The following is a 20,886-nucleotide window of genomic DNA, read 5'->3' on the forward strand; positions in this document are numbered from 1 at the left end:
CAACGGAACTGCCTGCCGGATCCGGAAATCCATATGCAAACGGATAGCATTTGTTTACGGATCCGTCTGACAAATGCATTGAAATACCAGATCCGTCTCTCCGGTGCCATCCAGAAAAGCGGATCCGTTATTTATTTTCTCACATTTTTAAAGGTCTGTGCAGACCAGCAAACCAGATCCTTTTTTCTGGAACACTTGGTACTGGATCTGGCATTAATACATTTCAATGGAAATTAATGCTGGATACGGCATTCCGGCAAGTGTTCCAGAATTTTGGCCGGAGAGCGTTTTGGTGTCCGCCTCTAAAGTGGAATGGAGACGGAACGGAGGCAAACTGATGCATTCTGAGCGGATCCTTTTCCATTCAGAATGCATTAGGGCAAAACTGATCCGTTTTGGACCGCTTGTGAGAGCCCTGAACGGATCTCGCAAACGGAAAGCTAAAACGCCAGTGTGAGAAGGGATAAAACTGAAGCGTTTTTTTTTCCGGTATTGAGCCCCTTTGACGAAACTCAATACCGGAAAACTTTAACGCTAGTGTGAAAGTACCCTAAAGAGCTGCTGTCCCTATCAACCAACCAGACCGCAGCTCTCATTTCTCTTAGGCAGAGTGCAAAAATGAAAGCACAAATGGGATAGGTTCAGTCCCGTTTTTAAACTGCGCTCTTTTTTCGCTACCTTCCACTGTTTTATGTTATGATATATAAATGCACAGCTGCCATGTACAGTTCGCCTTCCCTAACACCCGAACTACATTTCCCATCGACCACCGGGCGCTTGTAAGCAATGAAACTGCTTCAGATTGGCTCCGGATGAACCGGCTCTGCTATTGGCTGTTGCTCGCACAGCGGCTTGTTTGGTTTTCAGTTGTACAGTGTGACAGAGGCGGCTGTGGACCCGCGGAGTGTGCAGCGAGCTGCGGTTCTGATCCAGTCCGGTGCGTATACAGCTTGTTACCTATTAGAAAGTGCCTATAAACCCAGCTGACTGTTGCTGCCTATGCAATATGTAGTTCAAGACATGACAGGTTGCTATGGGGAACTTTTTACATAGTAATGATAGGGTAAATGGTATAATGTTTCTTCTGAACCCCCTTCTTCTTAATGTCATTTCACCCCTGAAAAAAAATAACCTCATTCCATTCATATGGTGTGAAAAAAAATACTCCACCGCCAAAGGTATGGCAAAATATAGGTAGATATCTGCTGGGATTGGTGGCTACGGTTTATTAAAGGGCCCCTCTGATCTAGAACATCCATAGGACAGTTGACATGTCAGATCTGTGGGGAGGGTCCGGGGGCTGAGATCACGAGTCCTGTGCCCCCCGTTCTGTATAACAGGAAGCTGTATGGATCCATGAGAAATGTTCCAGGTTGGACATTTTCACATGTAGCAGGTTTCCTGTCTGGATTTGTGGGCGGAAAATCCACAGATTATTACAGTAGCTGCAAAGTGAATGGGATATTAAAAAAATTTCATCCGCACACGCTAAGGCCAGACCCTGATAAACGAGTTCAATGTGTCAGTATTATCCAATACATTCCCGAACTGTAAGGCCCCTTTCACACGGGCGAGAAAATCGCAGCATGTTCTATATTCTGCGTTTTTCACGCAGCCCCATTCACTTCTATGGGGCCAGGGCTGCGTGAAAAACGCATTGCATCCGCAAGCAAGTGCGGGTGCGATGCGTTTTTCACTGATGGTTGCTAAGGCCACTTTCACACGGGCGAGTATTCCGCGCGAATTGAACGCATTGCACCCGCACTGAATACCGACCCATTCATTTCTATGGGGCTGTTCACATGAGCGGTGATTTTCACGCATCACTTATGCGTTGCGTGAAAATCGCAGCATGCTGTATATTCTGCGTTTTTCACGCAACGCAGGCCCCATAGAAGTGAATTGGGTTGCGTGAAAATCGCAAGCAAGTGCGGATGCGGTGCGATTTTCACGCACGGTTGCTAGGAGACGATCGGGATGGAGACCCGATCGTTATTATTTTCCCTTATAACATGGTTATAATGGAAAATAATAGCATTCTGAATACAGAATGCATAGTAAAATAGCGCTGGAGGGGTTAAAAAAAAATAAAAAATTATTTAACTCACCTTAATCCACTTGATCGTGAAGCCGGCATCTCTTCTGTCTCCTTTGTTGAACAGGACCTGTGGTGAGCATTAATTACAGGAACAGGACCTGTGATGATGTCACTCCGGTCATCACATGATCTTTTACCATGGTGATGGATCATGTGATGACCGGAGTGACGTCGCCACAGGTCCTTTTCCTGTAATTAATGCTCACCACAGGTCCATTTCAACAAAGGAGACAGACGAGAAGCCGGGCTTCGCGATCAAGTGGACTAAGGTGAGTTAAATAATTTTTATTTATTTTTTTAACCCCTCCAGGGCTATTTTACTATGCATTCTGCATTCAGAATGCTATTATTTTCCCTTATAACCATGTTATAAGAGAAAATAATACAATCTACAGAACACCGATCCCAAGCCCGAACTTCTGTGAAGAAGTTTGGGTTTGAGTACCAAACATGCGTGATTTTTTTCACGCGAGTGCAAAACGCATTACAATGTTTTGCACTCGCGCGGAAAAATTGCGGGTGTTCCCGTAATGCACCCGCACATTTTCCTGCAACGCCCGTGTGAAAGGGGCCTAAAGCCCCTTTCACACGAGCGTGACAGATTAGGTCCGGATGCGTTCAGGGTGCGTTCAGTGAAACTCGCACCATTTGGCAAGCAAGTTCAGTCAGTTTTATCTGCGATTGCGTTTAGTTCAGTTTTTTCCACGCGGGTGCAATGCGTTTTGATGCGTTTTTCAGGCGCGTGATAAAAAGCTTAAGGTTTACAAACAACATCTCTTAGGCCTCTTTCACACGGGCGTTGCGGGAAAATGTGCGGGTGCGTTACGGGAACACCCGCGATTTTTCAGCGCGAGTGCAAAACATTGTAATGCGTTTTGCACTCGCGTGAGAAAAATCGCGTATGTTTGGTACCCAAACCCGAACTTCTTCACAGAAGTTCGGGCTTGGGATCGGTGTTCTGTAGATTGTATTATTTTCCCTTATAACATGGTTATAAGGGAAAATAATAGCATTCTGAATACAGAATGCATAGTAAAATAGCGCTGGAGGGGTTAAAATAAATAAATTATTTAACTCACTTTAGTCCACTTGATCGCGAAGCCCGGCTTCTCGTCTGTCTCCTTTGTTGAACAGGACCTGTGGTGAGCATTAATTACAGGAAAAGGACCTGTGGTGACGTCACTCTGGTCATCACATGATCCATCACCATGGTAAAAGATCATGTGATGACCGGAGTGACGTCATCACAGGTCCTGTTCCTGTAATTAATGCTCACCACAGGTCCTGTTCAACAAAGGAGACAGACGAGAAGCCGGGCTTCGCGATCAAGTGGACTAAGGTGAGTTAAATAATTTTTTATATTTTTTTTAACCCCTCCAGTGCTATTTTACTATGCATTCTGTATTCAGAATGCTATTATTTTCCCTTATAACCATATTATAAGGGAAAATAATAATGAACGGGTCTCCACCCCGATCGTCTCCTAGCAACCGTGCTTGAAAATCGCACCACATCCGCACTTGCTTGCGGATGCTTGCGATTTTCACGCAACCCTATTCACTTCTATGGGGCCTGCGTTGCGTGAAAAATGCAGAATATAGAGCATGCTGCGATTTTCACGCAACGCATAAGTGATGCGTGAAAATCACCGCTCATGTGAACAGCCCCATAGAAATGAATGGGTCGCTATTCAGTGCGGGTACAATGCGTTGAAAGTGGCCTTAGCAACCATCAGTGAAAAACGCATCGCACCCGCACTTGCTTGCGGATGCAATGCGTTTTTCACGCAGCCCTGGCCCCATAGAAGTGAATGGGGCTGCGTGAAAAACGCAGAATATAGAACATGCTGCGATTTTCACGCAACGCAGAACTGGTGCGTGAAAAACAACGCTCATGTACACAGACCCATTGAAATGAATGGGTCAGGATTCAGTGCGGGTGCTATGCATTCACGTCACGCATTGCACTCGCGTGGAAAACTCACTCGTGTGAAAGGGGCCTGAGGCACTATTTTGCAAGCACGTTCAGTCAGTTTTGTCTGCAATTGCGTTCAGTTCTTTTTTTTTTCTCGTTCATTCCATTGGGGGACACAGACCATGGGTATAGCTTAGAGATATTACTAGGAGGGACACTATGCAAAAAAAGAAGCTCCTCCTCCTCGGGCTATACCCCCAGGCACCTCCAGGAGAACTTCAGTCTTTGCTTAGTGTCCGTTCAAGGAGGTTGACATTTATTCTTCTCCTGTTTGTTATTTTTTTCTGGTTTCAGATGGGGACGCAGGTCAGCATTGCGCTTTCCTGGCCCCTGTGGAGGGTCTGCCACGGTCTTCTGAAGGTTCCTGGCTACCTCCCATTCCCCCACAGAAGAAAAGTGGATCCAGACTCGACATGTTAGCTCTGGCATCCCACCAGCTGCTGGGACACCTGCTGCCTACCCTCCACCAGAGCACTGCTCTCCTTGATTGGAGTCAGACGTCTGAAGAGGTGAATCCCTGCTGGTCTGGACATCGAGGGAGCATGCTGTGCAGATAAGTATTGCCTGCTTCAATCTCCCTCCTTTCCCCCCCCTCCCCCCACCCCTTCATGTCGTCTGTCTGGCGCTCTGTGACCTGAGGTGAGCTAGAGAAGGACCGGCTGGGGGCATTTTTTCCCGTTGGGAGGGGGCCTTTCTGGGGAGGGCTGGTGATTCCACTGATACCTGCCTGCAGCTCAGACTATGGCCGCATCGGCGGCAATCTTGGCACTGAAGGAGTGTATTTTATCTTATGGCCGCTGCGCTCTCTGCAGCTCCCGCCGGCCTGCTCCTCCCGATATTAACCCCCGCTGCGCCGTTTCTGGCGAAGGGGTGTATTTGAAATGCGCGCGCGCGCTTATTTCGCGCCGCAATGACGCGTCCAAGGGGGCGGAGCCTCGGCGTCCAGCTCTGTCTCTCCCTACGCCGGAGACTCTGCTGGATTGCGGCCGTGCAGCTCCTCAGTTCTCGGTGACCGGAGACTTCTGCTGTTGCCTGGGTGGTAGGAATTGCAGCAACCTGGTAGGAAATCTTTTTTGGAATACCATCATGCCTAAACCTGGGGCCCCTAAGCCTTCCAAGGCTTCCTCTCAGGCTCCACTGGAGTCATGTAAAATATGCCTTAGGCCTTTTTCTGTCACTGGTTCCTGTGACTCATGCCCTGCTCCCGGACAGGATCAGCCTCCTTCTCTTGCTCAGCCCGGTCCTCCCTCTGCCCCTGCGGATCCAGCGGTACCCGCCTGGGCCTCCGCCATGTCTAATGCGGCAGCTGATCTGGCCTTAGTTGCCAAGGCAGCCATGTCCTTCATGGAGCGCATGGCGGCTACTACTCCAGTGGCATCCACCACTCCATCCCCTCTCAGCGACTCTCACAGAGGGCGTCTGACTTCTAAAAGGCAGCGTGAGCGGCAGCATTCCTCCTCGGATGACTCCGCTTCTCCCCCTCGCCTTGAGGCATGCCCGGTTGACTCTCCCCCTCGCAGGGAGCGCAAATCCGATGGGGAATTGTCCGGATCGGACGAAGTCACGGAGCGGGAACCCCTGCCTAAGCTTTCCACCATGGTAACCGAGTTGGTGGCAGCTGTCCGTGACACTTTTAATATACAAGGGGATTCTCCTCCCTCCACTAGTCGGGAGTTCTCCCTTTTTCCACCCAAGAAACAGGAGTCCGCCGTGTTCCCTATTCACGAGGAATTCACTGCGGTCCTATCAAAAGCTTGGGATCGACCTAATCAAAAATTTTCGGCCACCAAGCGTATGGATACGCTTTATCCTTTTCCAGCTGACACAGTGGAAAAGTGGACTTCTTCCCCTAAGGTAGATCCTCCGGTGGCCAGGTTAGCCAAGAACACGGCCCTTCCCGTCCTAGACGGTTCCTCTCTGCAGGATGCGGTGGACAGACGTTGGGATTCGCTTTCCAAATCCATCTTCTCGCTGGCGGGCGCTTCCCTGCGACCGGCCTTTGCGTCGGCTTGGGTCGCCAGAGCCCTTACAACGTGGTTGCAGCGCCACCACCAGGATCTGTCAGAGCAGGACGCCTCTGCAGATACTCTGGATTTTATCATCCAGATGTCTCAAGCGTCTAAATATCTCTGTGAGGCTTCAATGGACATCGGCTCCCTCTTTGCCCGTATTTCGGCCCTCTCTGTCATTCAGCGCAGGGAGGTCTGGCTGAAGGTGTGGGATGCTGATGCCTCATCCAAGCGATCCCTCGCTAACCTTCCCTTTGAAGGGTCCAGGCTCTTTGGGGCTCAACTAGATGAATTCATTTCTGCCGCAACAGGGGGCAAGAGCACTCATCTACCCCAGCCCAGGACCAAGCGTCCCTTTCGGTCTCGGCCTTCAGGTTTCCGGGGCCAGTCCTTTCGTCGCTTCTCCACTGCCAGGACGCCGTCGTCCTCATCGGCAGGGGGGTCCCAGGACTCCCGCAAGAAGCCTTTCTTCAAGCCCCAGCCTTCTTGGCGGCCTCGGGCGCAGTCAGCCCGTCCTCCTGCTCCCAAGCAACCCTCCGCATGAAGGGGTGCCCCCACCCCTCGTGGTGGGGGGCCGTCTGCTCTCCTTTCAACAGGTCTGGAGGGCTCACGTTCAGGACGCCTGGGCTCTGGAAGTGGTGACGTCCGGCTACAAGTTGGAGTTCGCGTCCAGCCCGCCGGAACGTTTTTTCCCTTCTCGCGTTCCGGGGGATCCAGCCAGGGCCTCGGACCTCTTTTTTGCGGTCTCCTCTCTTCTGGACCGTGGTGTCATTTCCCCCGTTCCCCCAGAAGAGCAAGGGACAGGTTTTTACTCAAACCTGTTCGTTGTTCCAAAGAAAGAGGGGTCAGTGCGTCCAATCTTGGATCTAAAACTTCTCAACAAGTTTCTACGGGTGCGGAAGTTTCGCATGGAGTCCCTTCGCTCCGTTATTGCTTCTCTGCTTCCAGGAGAATTTCTCGCGTCTGTGGACATTCAAGACGCCTACTTGCACGTCCCTATTGCAGAGTCCCACCATCGCTTTCTGCGCTTTGCCATAGGGGGGCGTCATTACCAGTTCGTCGCCCTACCTTTTGGGTTGGCAACCGCCCCTCGAGTTTTTTACGAAGATTCTGGCGCCTCTCATGGCGCTTCTTCGCACCAGGGGCATCTCTTTGTTACCATACCTAGACGACATCTTGATAAAAGCTCCGTCTCTTCCACAGGCCGAGGACAGCATCCGAATCACGGTTCAATCCCTGGAACGGTTCGGATGGCTGATCAATCTCCCCAAGTCCTCTCTGCACCCCTCCCAGAGACTCTCGTTCCTGGGGATGATCTTGGACACCTCGATTTCTCGGGTGTTTCTTCCAGATTCCAAGGCTTCCCAGATTCGTCTGGCAATGGTGCTCCTTCTACGCTCTCCACGTCCCACCATTCGGGAGTGCATGCGGGTGCTGGGCCTTATGGTCTCCTCTTTCGAGGCGATTCCGTACGCCCAATTTCACACTCGTCCGCTACAACAGATGATCCTTGCCCTCTGGAACAAGAACCCTCGGGGTCTAGACACTCCTGTTCGTCTGTCCCGGCAAGTTCGAGCGTCTCTCCCTTGGTGGCAGTCTCCCCTGAACCTATCGTCAGGAAAGTCCTTCCTTCCGTTCTCCTGGACGATAGTCACCACCGACGCCAGCCTCATCGGTTGGGGAGGTGTTCTCCGGAACCTCACAGTTCAGGGTGTCTGGTCGACGGAGGAATCCCGTCTCCCGATAAACGTTTTGGAATTGAGGGCGATTTTCCACTCCCTCTCCCATTGGACTCCTCTCCTGGCGACTCGCCCGGTGCGGGTTCAGTCGGACAATGCCACGGCTGTGGCTTATGTCAACCATCAGGGCGGGACTCGCAGTCGGGCAGTAATGCGGGAAGTAGCGAGGATCCTCTTATGGGCGGAGTCTCATGTTCCAGTATTGTCGGCAGTGTACATCCCGGGAGTCGACAATTGGACGGCGGATTTTCTGAGTCGCACCAAGGTGGATCCGGGAGAGTGGTCTCTCCATCCGGAGGTGTTCGAGGACATCTGCCACCGATGGGGCCGTCCGGACGTAGATTTGATGGCTTCCCGGCTCAACCACAAGGTGCCGGTGTATCTTGCCCGCGCTCGAGACCCACGGGCGGACGGGGTGGACGCGCTGGTATTTCCATGGCAGCGGTTCAGCCTCCTTTACGTCTTCCCTCCGATTCCTCTGTTGCCGAAGGTGCTGCGCAAGATCGAGGCGGAGGGGATACCAACCATTCTCGTCGCTCCGGATTGGCCTCGTCGCGCCTGGTTCTCCAGCGTCGCTCGTATGTTGGCGGACGTCCCGTGGCCTCTGCCCGACAGAGAGGATCTCTTGTCTCAGGGGCCGCTCTTCCACCAGAATTCACGGCAGCTGCGTTTAACGGCGTGGCTGTTGAGACCGCCATCCTGAGGAAGAGAGGCTTCTCTGATGCGGTGGTAAGAACCATGATCAGGGCTCGAAAGCCGGCTTCTTCACGAATCTATTATCGCACCTGGAAGGCCTTCCTGGTGTTTTGTGAGAAATCGGGCTACTCGCCCCTACGTTTCTCTGTCCCAGTGGTGCTGTCTTTTCTCCAGTCCGGCCTCGACATGGGTCTGTCGCTCAGTTCTTTAAAGGGTCAGGTTTCTGCTTTGGCTATCTTTTTTCAGAGGTCCATTGCCTTTTTGAGACCTGTAAAAACCTTCCTGCAGGGGGTGGCGCATTCGGTTCCTCCGTATGTGCCTCCCTTGCCCCCCTGGGATCTCAACTTGGTTCTGCGCGCCCTTCAGGCGGCGCCTTTTGAACCTCTGAGGGAGATCTCTCTGGTTTTACTCACCTGGAAGGTAGTTTTTCTGGTGGCCATAACCTCCATCAGGCGAGTTTCGGAGCTGGCCGCACTTTCCTGCCGGGAACCTTTTCTGGTCTTTCACCAGGATAAGGTGGTGCTCAGACCGGTGCCTTCTTTTTTTGCCCAAGGTGGTTTCTCCCTTCCACCTTAACGAGGATCTTGTCCTGCCCTCTTTTTGTCCTTCTCCGGTGAACCCCAAGGAATGCGCTCTCCACTCCCTGGACGTCGTCAGGGCCCTGAAGGTGTACCTGGGGGCTACCGCTTCCTTCCGGCGTTCAGACTCTCTCTTTGTGATTCCTGAAGGGTCCCGTAAGGGCCTGGCGGCTTCCAAGGTCACCGTGGCGCGGTGGATCCGTTCCGCTATTGCTGCGGCATATCGCGCTCGCGGCCACGTTCCGCCGTCGCGGATTACCGCTCACTCCACAAGGGCAGTGGGTGCTTCCTGGGCTAGACGCAATCGCGCATCCGTTTCCCAGTTGTGTAAGGCGGCCACTTGGTCGTCCTTACATACTTTCACAAAGTTTTATCAGTTACACTCTCTGGCCTCGGCTGATGCTGCTCTTGGGCGCAGGGTATTGCAGGCTGTGGTTCCGGTTTGACTACTGGACGTTTATTCCTGGCGGTGTTGGATTTGTTCTTTTTTCCCACCCCATGGACTGCTTTGGGACGTCCCATGGTCTGTGTCCCCCAATGGAATGAACGAGAAAAGGAGATTTTTGTGAAACTCACCTGTAAAATCTTTTTCTCGTAATTTCCATTGGGGGACACAGCTCCCGCCCCCTTTTTTTGGTTTACGCCTTAGGGTGTGCTGTGTGATGGTTTCCATAATGTTTTGTTTCCGTTCTCCTTCTCCTACTGCTTTTGCAACGACTGAAGTTCTCCTGGAGGTGCCTGGGGGTATAGCCCGAGGAGGAGGAGCTTCTTTTTTTGCATAGTGTCCCTCCTAGTAATATCTCTAAGCTATACCCATGGTCTGTGTCCCCCAATGGAAATTACGAGAAAAAGATTTTACAGGTGAGTTTCACAAAAATCTCCTTTTTTCCTGTTTTGATGCAACCATCAGTGAAAAACGCATCGCACCCGCACTTGCTTGCGGGTGCAATGCGTTTTTCACGCAGCCCTATTCACTTCTTTGGGGCCAGGGCTGCGTGAAAAACACAGAATACAGGGAGTGCAGAATTATTAGGCAAGTTGTATTTTTGAGGATTAATTTTATTATTGAACAACAACCATGTTCTCAATGAACCCAAAAAACTCATTAATATCAAAGCTGAATATTTTTGGAAGTAGTTTTTAGTTTGTTTTTAGTTTTAGCTATTTTAGGGGGATATCTGTGTGTGCAGGTGACTATTACTGTGCATAATTATTAGGCAACTTAACAAAAAACAAATATATACCCATTTCAATTATTTATTTTTACCAGTGAAACCAATATAACATCTCAACATTCACAAATATACATTTCTGACATTCAAAAACAAAACAAAAACAAATCAGTGACCAATGTAGCCACCTTTCTTTGCAAGGACACTCAAAAGCCTGCCATCCATGGATTCTGTCAGTGTTTTGATCTGTTCACCATCAACATTGCGTGCAGCAGCAACCACAGCCTCCCAGACACTGTTCAGAGAGGTGTACTGTTTTCCCTCCTTGTAAATCTCACATTTGATGATGGACCACAGGTTCTCAATGGGGTTCAGATCAGGTGAACAAGGAGGCCATGTCATTAGATTTTCTTCTTTTATACCCTTTCTTGCCAGCCACGCTGTGGAGTACTTGGACGCGTGTGATGGAGCATTGTCCTGCATGAAAATCATGTTTTTCTTGAAGGATGCAGACTTCTTCCTGTACCACTGCTTGAAGAAGGTGTCTTCCAGAAACTGGCAGTAGGACTGGGAGTTGAGCTTGACTCCATCCTCAACCCGAAAAGGCCCCACAAGCTCATCTTTGATGATACCAGCCCAAACCAGTACTCCACCTCCACCTTGCTGGCGTCTGAGTCGGACTGGAGCTCTCTGCCCTTTACCAATCCATCCACGGGCCCATCCATCTGGCCCATCAAGACTCACTCTCATTTCATCAGTCCATAAAACCTTAGAAAAATCAGTCTTGAGATATTTCTTGGCCCAGTCTTGACGTTTCAGCTTGTGTGTCTTGTTCAGTGGTGGTCGTCTTTCAGCCTTTCTTACCTTGGCTATGTCTCTGAGTATTGCACACCTTGTGCTTTTGGGCACTCCAGTGATGTTGCAGCTCTGAAATATGGCCAAACTGGTGGCAAGTGGCATCTTGGCAGCTGCACGCTTGACTTTTCTCAGTTCATGGGCAGTTATTTTGCGCCTTGGTTTTTCCACACGCTTCTTGCGACCCTGTTGACTATTTTGAATGAAACGCTTGATTGTTCGATGATCACGCTTCAGAAGCTTTGCAATTTTAAGAGTGCTGCATCCCTCTGCAAGATATCTCACTATTTTTGACTTTTCTGAGCCTGTCAAGTCCTTCTTTTGACCCATTTTGCCAAAGGAAAGGAAGTTGCCTAATAATTATGCACACCTAATATAGGGTGTTGATGTCATTAGACCACACCCCTTCTCATTACAGAGATGCACATCACCTAATATGCTTAATTGGTAGTAGGCTTTCGAGCCTATACAGCTTGGAGTAAGACAACATGCATAAAGAGGATGATGTGGTCAAAATACTCATTTGCCTAATAATTCTGCACACAGTGTATAGAACATGCTGCGATTTTCACGCAACGCAATATTTCTTACGGACATATTGGAAAAGTATTTACTATGAGCTGTAAAATTTTGATAATTACCTCAGAAATATTCTAATCAAGCCTCAAAAAAATCACCGACACCTTCCTCTTTTTTTTTCACGGACACAGGAAAAAAGTTTCCCCTGTGGATAGGGGATAAATGTTACAACCGATTTGTCATTGAAAATCCCTTAAAAAATGAAATGATCCTCAGGCCTCATTCACATTTCTGTGTTTGTTTGAGGTTCATGGATAAATCCATTCGTGTTTCGTCTATGAAGATATCCATGTTTGGTCCATGTGTCTGTTTTTTTGTCCTCTGTATTCCACGGACACTGCTCAGCTGAGAAGTACTTTCTATAGAATACGTGAAACATTGAAGAACACAGATGCCATCCTTGACATGTCGGTGGCTTTTCATGGACCCATAGACTTCAGTGGACGTGTTTGGTCTGCATCAGGGACCAACGTTTTTTAGTAAAAAAATAAATATATATATATATATATATACACAGGAAAAATGGCGGCACTGGAACACAATCAAAGAAAAAGAGGGTGCACGTATCCAGGGGATTAGGCTTCTTACCCCAATATGTAATCCAGAAAAGTAGGCGGCACTCCGAGAAAGATGACAAGTGAACTTTATTCACCCAGGTGGTGCAACGTTTCGGTTCTTCACTAGAACCTTTTTCAAGCAAAGTAACAACTCAAAATCACAACATTATATACAGGTGAATTAATTAGCATGTTCAACATGTGACCACACTCCACCCAGTGGGTGTGTTACAAAACATGATCAGCCAATACCAACAGTGTATATATCCAAAAAGAAAAAAAGAGAAACTAAATGTACATACATTGAAGCATACATGAGAAAAATATATTTTGCATATAGAAATCATTAGTGATATACATATTTGTAGACAGTGTATCCATAATCACAAACTGTACCGATCAATTACAGAGTCGATCCGCCCAATAGTGCACTGTGATATGATAAACTATAAGGAGACATAGCAGAGAGGATGGGGAAACGATCGAAAAAACATACAAGAGGGACAAGAAGAAACCTGCCATGCCGTTGTTCCGCGTTGTTTGTATTCCACTGCGCAAACGCAGTATCGCACCATTCAGGGATATCCAGGCCGAGGACTTCTGATGTCATCAAAAACCGGCCGCAGCGTCATCTTACAGAGTCTCGCCCCACGCGCATGCTCAGTGGACACGGTCTGTTCCCGGCACCATCTTACTTGATGGAAACAGATCGCTGCGTCTATTAACTCAGTGTAATACATCCTAGCCACTTAATCAAAGGGTATGGGCAACCCAGAAAGAAGGGGACAGTCTAGAAACCAGAATGTCACCCATCATATCCACATGAAGTCATGCTGCGGTCACGATCTCGCGGTCCCTGCAAGAACGACATTGTGGTTACTGAGTGCCCTCATACCCAAGAGGGATCTCCTCTATTGGGCATACGGATGTCACAAAGTATAGACAGCAGCTAAATATCTTATAACTCAAGTTACCCCTGGTGCTTATCAGGATGCGCAAACGGCAAATAAAAACATTTTTGCAGGTGACTAAAAGGTAATGAAAATAACCATGAAGGACAAAAAATACGTCCCACATAACCCTCTTCTCTATAGTATGTTTCGATCACCCCGACCGTCTATGCCAATCCTCAAATGGTGAAGTGTGAGTGATCTATATGAAAAAAAGAAGAAAAAATAGTTAATTGTTAGGCGAGAAAAAAATATATATTTAAATTGAGTTAATTAACTCCCTTAGTGTATACACGAGACGCCTACTGACATCCGACCTGACTTCAGGGGCAAGCCAACCTATAAAACATCCCCAAAATTGTAATCTACATTTAAGCCATGAGGCTTCAAACTACCCAGCCTGTGAATCCAGCTCAGCTCTCTGTGTCTCAATGCCTTGGATCTATCCCCACCTCGCCTAGGTTGGGGAATCTGGTCCACTATCCAGCATTTCAGGTCGCCCTCCTTATGTTTGGCTTCCGTGAAATGCTTGGATACCGGTAGGTCTTTCCTTTTTTTTCTAATACTCAAACGGTGGTTATTAAGGCGAGTTTTCAATTCCGTTGTCGTCTCCCCTACATATAATAAATTGCATGGACAAGATAGTACATAGACAACGTAGCTGGAGTCACAGGTTAGGTGAAAAGGAATTTTGAAAGATTCTCCCGTCACAGGGTGTATAAAGACCTTCCCCTTACGAATGTATCTGCAGTTGACGCAGTTGAGGCAGGGATAACACCCCAGACCCAACTGCGCCAACGTAGTCTGTTTTAAGGATCCCTTTGAGCCTATATCTGCCTTCACCAACTGATCCTTCAAATTCCTGGATCTACGGTATGAGAGAAGAGGTGGGCGTTGGAATTCAGAAATGTCACTAAAACTAGTGCCTAGTAGGCCCCAATGTTTGTTCAAAATTTTATTGACCGAAGGACTATGTTCACCATATACCGAAATAAAAGGAATTCTGGCCACCTTGTGTGTAGTTTTACGTGGTGTTAAGAGGTCAACTCTATCCAAACTCTGTACTCTGTTGATGTGTTCTTTTAACAGCCGCTTAGGATAGCCCCTATCCTGAAATTTATGGGCCATGGAGCTCAAGGTCTCTTCTAGTTTAGTCTCATTAGATACTATACGTTTGGCTCTAAGAAACTGGGAGAAGGGCAATGATTGTATCATTTTCCTAGGATGAGAGCTGTTGAAACAGAGCAACGTATTCACATCAGTGGGTTTGGTGTACAGTTCGGTCTGCAGCACCCCTTCCTTGAACACCACTTTAGTGTCCAAGAACTGGATCTCAGTTGCGGAGTGAATGAGAGTAAACTGCAGATCCGAATCATGGCTATTAAGAAAGCCATGAAAATCGATCAACTCTATCTCAGAACCTGTCCATATGAGGAAGATGTCGTCGATGTATCTCCACCACCTCAGCACATGTCTGAAGTGGTGGGACAAATAGACGACATCTTCCTCATAACACCGCATAAAAATATTTGCGTAGGTGGGGGCCACATGGGACCCCATTGCCACACCCCGCTGTTGTAAATAAAATGTATCTCCAAATAAAAAGTAATTGTATTGCAGTACAATCCTGAGCAAATCTACAATGAACTCACTGGCCTGTGGGGTGTATGTAGATGTTCTCAGCATTTTTTCAACTGCCTGAATGCCCCTCTCGTGCACTATCGAAGTGTATAGTGACGTGACATCAAACGATGCCAATAGTATTGTGGGTATCTGTGTCAGGTCAATGTCATGAAGTTTAACAAGGAAATCTGATGTATCTTGTATGTAGGAAGAGCCACCAGTTGAGAAGTCACGTAAAACTTTATCCAAAAAAATTGCAATGCCACTAAAAATGGAGTCATTACCCGAGACAATCGGTCTTCCCGGGGGGTCGATGAGGGTCTTGTGAATCTTGGGCAGCACATAGATCACCGGGGTGACCGGATGTGCCACCTCAAGATAGTCACAAAGACCCTCATCGATGATGCCTGCCGTCATGGCTTCCCTCAGGCATCTATTTATAATACCAGTAATCATGAATTTGGGATCCGAGTCTAAGACTCTGTAGACATATGAATCCCCCAACTGGCGCATAATCTCACCTACATACTTCTCAGTGTCCATCAGTACGACTGCACCCCCCTTGTCCGCAGGCTTTAGGGTAAGGGTGGGATCAGTTCTGATGGACCTGAGAGCCTCGGCCTCGGCAGTGGTCAGATTGGGATGTCTGAAGTCAACATCACCCTGTAAGGATGACCTGAGTTCAGAGATACCCCGTCGGACCGCAGCAATGTATGCTTCCACTGCCGGTTCATTGATGATTGGTACAAAATTGCTCTTATGGAATAGTTTCAAAGACCCCATGGTGAACTCACTCAATTTGGGTCTAACTACCCCATCCTTATTGTGCGACCACACTGCTAATTTAATGCGACGGAAAAAGGAAAATAAATTACATTCCAACTCAAACCAATTAGTGCGTGAACTAGGACAGAATGAAAACCCCTTTGAAAGAACACTCACTTGAATGGGGGTTAGTTCTTTGGAGGATAGGTTGACTACAGTTACTTTCTCTTTACTATGTTGGTCTTGGATGTCGTGGGTCGAACCTTGTTGTTCCGTAATTTGCCTGCACCTCCTGTGTCCACGTCCACCCCTCCTGATGCGTCGCCGTGTTCCTCCGGTTTTCGTAGAGTTGAGTCTAAAAAAGACTGTTTTTCATTAAATACGTTGCTCTGTTTCAACAGCTCTCATCCTAGGAAAATGATACAATCATTGCCCTTCTCCCAGTTTCTTAGAGCCAAACGTATAGTATCTAATGAGACTAAACTAGAAGAGACCTTGAGCTCCATGGCCCATAAATTTCAGGATAGGGGCTATCCTAAGCGGCTGTTAAAAGAACACATCAACAGAGTACAGAGTTTGGATAGAGTTGACCTCTTAACACCACGTAAAACTACACACAAGGTGGCCAGAATTCCTTTTATTTCGGTATATGGTGAACATAGTCCTTCGGTCAATAAAATTTTGAACAAACATTGGGGCCTACTAGGCACTAGTTTTAGTGACATTTCTGAATTCCAACGCCCACCTCTTCTCTCATACCGTAGATCCAGGAATTTGAAGGATCAGTTGGTGAAGGCAGATATAGGCTCAAAGGGATCCTTAAAACAGACTACGTTGGCGCAGTTGGGTCTGGGGTGTTATCCCTGCCTCAACTGCGTCAACTGCAGATACATTCGTAAGGGGAAGGTCTTTATACACCCTGTGACGGGAGAATCTTTCAAAATTCCTTTTCACCTAACCTGTGACTCCAGCTACGTTGTCTATGTACTATCTTGTCCATGCAATTTATTATATGTAGGGGAGACGACAACGGAATTGAAAACTCGCCTTAATAACCACCGTTTGAGTATTAGAAAAAAAAGGAAAGACCTACCGGTATCCAAGCATTTCACGGAAGCCAAACATAAGGAGGGCGACCTGAAATGCTGGATAGTGGACCAGATTCCCCAACCTAGGCGAGGTGGGGATAGATCCAAGGCATTGAGACACAGAGAGCTGAGCTGGATTCACAGGCTGGGTAGTTTGAAGCCTCATGGCTTAAATGTAGATTACAATTTTGGGGATGTTTTATAGGTTGGCTTGCCCCTGAAGTCAGGTCGGATGTCAGTAGGCGTCTCGTGTATACACTAAGGGAGTTAATTAACTCAATTTAAATATATATTTTTTTCTCGCCTAACAATTAACTATTTTTTCTTCTTTTTTTCATATAGATCACTCACACTTCACCATTTGAGGATTGGCATAGACGGTCGGGGTGATCGAAACATACTATAGAGAAGAGGGTTATGTGGGACGTATTTTTTGTCCTTCATGGTTATTTTCATTACCTTTTAGTCACCTGCAAAAATGTTTTTATTTGCCGTTTGCGCATCCTGATAAGCACCAGGGGTAACTTGAGTTATAAGATATTTAGCTGCTGTCTATACTTTGTGACATCCGTATGCCCAATAGAGGAGATCCCTCTTGGGTATGAGGGCACTCAGTAACCACAATGTCGTTCTTGCAGGGACCGCGAGATCGTGACCGCAGCATGACTTCATGTGGATATGATGGGTGACATTCTGGTTTCTAGACTGTCCCCTTCTTTCTGGGTTGCCCATACCCTTTGATTAAGTGGCTAGGATGTATTACACTGAGTTAATAGACGCAGCGATCTGTTTCCATCAAGTAAGATGGTGCCGGGAACAGACCGTGTCCACTGAGCATGCGCGTGGGGCGAGACTCTGTAAGATGACGCTGCGGCCGGTTTTTGATGACATCAGAAGTCCTCGGCCTGGATATCCCTGAATGGTGCGATACTGCGTTTGCGCAGTGGAATACAAACAACGCGGAACAACGGCATGGCAGGTTTCTTCTTGTCCCTCTTGTATGTTTTTTCGATCGTTTCCCCATCCTCTCTGCTATGTCTCCTTATAGTTTATCATATCACAGTGCACTATTGGGCGGATCGACTCTGTAATTGATCGGTACAGTTTGTGATTATGGATACACTGTCTACAAATATGTATATCACTAATGATTTCTATATGCAAAATATATTTTTCTCATGTATGCTTCAATGTATGTACATTTAGTTTCTCTTTTTTTCTTTTTGGATATATACACTGTTGGTATTGGCTGATCATGTTTTGTAACACACCCACTGGGTGGAGTGTGGTCACATGTTGAACATGCTAATTAATTCACCTGTATATAATGTTGTGATTTTGAGTTGTTACTTTGCTTGAAAAAGGTTCTAGTGAAGAACCGAAACGTTGCACCACCTGGGTGAATAAAGTTCACTTGTCATCTTTCTCGGAGTGCCGCCTACTTTTCTGGATTATATATATATATATATATATATATATTCTTGTGTGAACAAATACATTAAAGATAATGGGTATGTGCACATGGAAAATGCGGACAGCACATGGAAAATGCGGACAGCACATGTCGGTGAAAATCAGAAATTTGAACAAGGCCTTAATCCACATCATATGTCATATAACTGTTTATTAATGGTGGTGTTTTCTTTTTCTTTCCCAGATCCATTTAATTTGTGCATATTGCAAACATGGCACTGTCACCACCCAGAGACCACCGAGAAAGCAGGTGAGCCACAGGGATGCAACACAGTTCTTTGGATGTATGCCATAATGTGATATAATATTTCTTTGCTCCCCCATTTCTTTTTGTCACACCTTTAAAGGGGTCTAATTGTATTATGTAGTGCAGGTAAGTAAGGATGGTGCCTGATATAGATGAGGGGACAGGGTGCAGGGCTGTGCACTATGGACAACTCTCTGTCAGTGTGCTACAACAAGCATTACACCAGCAGTGGTTCCACCAAACCATGTTCAGCTCATCATCACTGGGGAACATTTCATTTCTAAAGAGTAATCCACTTAATGTGACAGTGACGTCGCTTGCCTTCAAAAATGGGATGATGGCAGCAGCTGACACTATGGTGGATAATAGAGCACCACAAATTTGACTTGGAGGAGGCCTCTCTGGTTTCACTTCTCCTCTCCTTCTCAGGTACCAAGCCCCCCACACTCCAGACTCCTCTGTATCCTACAGCTTTACCCCTCAGCCAGTTGACTCCACCCCTCTGCCGCCAATTAACGAGCGCCTGGCATACCTGCGTCCGTCCCGCGAGCTGCTGGAGTATTACCGCCGGAAGATTGCAGAATTTGATGAAGAGCATGAAGATCTAGTGAAGAGGCTGGAACAGTACAAAGCTACTTATGAAGAGCAGGTGAATTAGCGGGTTTGGTCACAACAAGGATGGGATGTGATGAGCTCATGTCAGCCATTCTTGATGTATACAGTGTCATTAATGGGGTGTTCCCACCTTAGGTGTATTTCCATCATATGTACGTTCTGCAAATTATAGAACATGTCCTATTCTGGTCTGTATTGTGGACAAGAATAGTAATTACTAGTTATGGGAGTAAGAAAAATGCAGATTGCATGTGGCAGGTTCCCATATTTTGTGAATCAGTGGTTTGTCGACCGCAGTACTGATACGGTTGTGTGCATGAGCCCTAACTGAGAATCCCTTGGAACAGTGGCCCCCAACCTTTCTTATCATGATACCCACATTCAAAACAGAGGGATGGTTGCAAGCCACACTTAAAGGGGTTATCCAGTTTCAAGAAACCCACCCCCCACTTGTGCTGGGTTGTTGGGGGACAAGCCTCCATCGCGGGTGACGATAGGGAGGCCCTGCCTGCGATTGGCTGCTCCCGCCAACACTGGATGTTTTCATCCGTGTGCAGGGAGAAGCAGCAGCGGCGATGAGGAGAGCGGGTTAAGTATATTACCGGTGAGGGGCCCGGCACGTGTGGGGTGGGGGGGGGGGGGGGGTTTCTTGAAATTAGATAACCCCTTTAACACAGAGATTGTAGAAACCATGAACCAACAGGAAACGTTTAAAAATAACAGTGAACAGTTCAGTGTGACCCAGTGCTTCATGTCTTCTGCTGGTCTTTCAAAATCTGGATTAGGGCTCATGCACATGAACGTATTTTCTTTCCGTGTCTGTTCTGTTTTTTTTTCGTTTTTTTTTTTTTTCGTATTTCCGTTCCGCAAAAAAATAGAATATGTCCTATTATTGGACAAGTATAGTAAAGTTCTATTTAGAGGTCAACTGTTCCGTTCCGCAAAATACGGAATGCACACAGACGTCATCCGTATTTTTTCCAGATCAGTTTTTTGCGGACCGCAAAATACATACGGTCGTGTGCATGAGCCCTTATGGTTAGTGACAACCATATGCATGCTGTCAATTGGGTTCTATATTTAGACTTCAGTATTTTCATGGCTGAAAATCTAGATTCCCTCTGTAGTGCCCCCAGTAGTTATAATGTCACCTATAGTGCCCCAGTAGTTATAATGCCCCCTATAGAGCTCCTAGGAGCTATAATTCCGCCTATAGTGCCCTTAGCAGTTATAATGGACCCTGTATTAACCCCAGTAGGTATAATGCCCCCGTAGTGACCTCAGTAGTTATAATGGTCCCCTAAAGTGCCCAGAGCAGTTATAATGCCCTTTGTAGTCCCCAAGTAGACCCCCAGCAAGTTTAATGACCTTTGAATCGCCCCCAGCACGTTTAATGCCCCTCTGAAGTTGCCTCGGTAGGTTTAATCCCCCTAGTACTTACATTACCTACCCCCCCCCCCCAGTGGCCTATAAGAATAAACCGTGTGTAGTGAGCTATTGACTCCCATGTCCAGTCGTTAGACATAGAACAGCAGCAGGCCTCTCTCCTACACTTACATCATCTGAGCAAGCGTTGTGAACTACTGGTTGGGGATCACTGCTTTAGAATATCAAAATGTCCTCCATGGTGATAAATGCTGCAAAGAAAATACAGTATTCAAATGTAATTCATGGTTGCATTGAGCCTGTCAGAGCGTTCTTTGCTCTAGCTCAGGGATGGCCAACCTGCAGCTCTCCAGCTGTTGCAAAACTACAACTCCCAGTATGCCCAGTCTGCCTACAACTATCAGCCTACAGCAGGGCATGGTGGGAGTTGTAGTTTTACAACAGCTGGAGGGCCGCAGGTTGGCCAGCACTGCTCTAGCTCA

At 47.4% G+C, this 20,886-nt stretch overlaps 1 protein-coding gene across 1 annotated transcript in view; it reads left to right on the forward strand.

Moving 5' to 3' along the window:
- Window positions 1-668: 668 nt before the first annotated feature.
- The window catches only part of CCDC77 (coiled-coil domain containing 77), a 47,316-nt gene continuing 27,098 nt past the window's right edge, over window positions 669-20,886 (forward strand). Inside the window, exons 1-3 of the mRNA XM_040436430.1 lie at window positions 669-937; window positions 18,341-18,406; window positions 18,833-19,052. Coding sequence (XP_040292364.1) covers window positions 18,369-18,406; window positions 18,833-19,052 — 258 coding nt within the window. The 5' untranslated portion in view covers window positions 669-937; window positions 18,341-18,368. The remainder of the gene's footprint in view (window positions 938-18,340; window positions 18,407-18,832; window positions 19,053-20,886) is intronic.

Source organism: Bufo bufo, chromosome 1 (genome assembly GCF_905171765.1).
Source record: "Bufo bufo chromosome 1, aBufBuf1.1, whole genome shotgun sequence".
Taxonomy (NCBI): domain Eukaryota; kingdom Metazoa; phylum Chordata; class Amphibia; order Anura; family Bufonidae; genus Bufo; species Bufo bufo.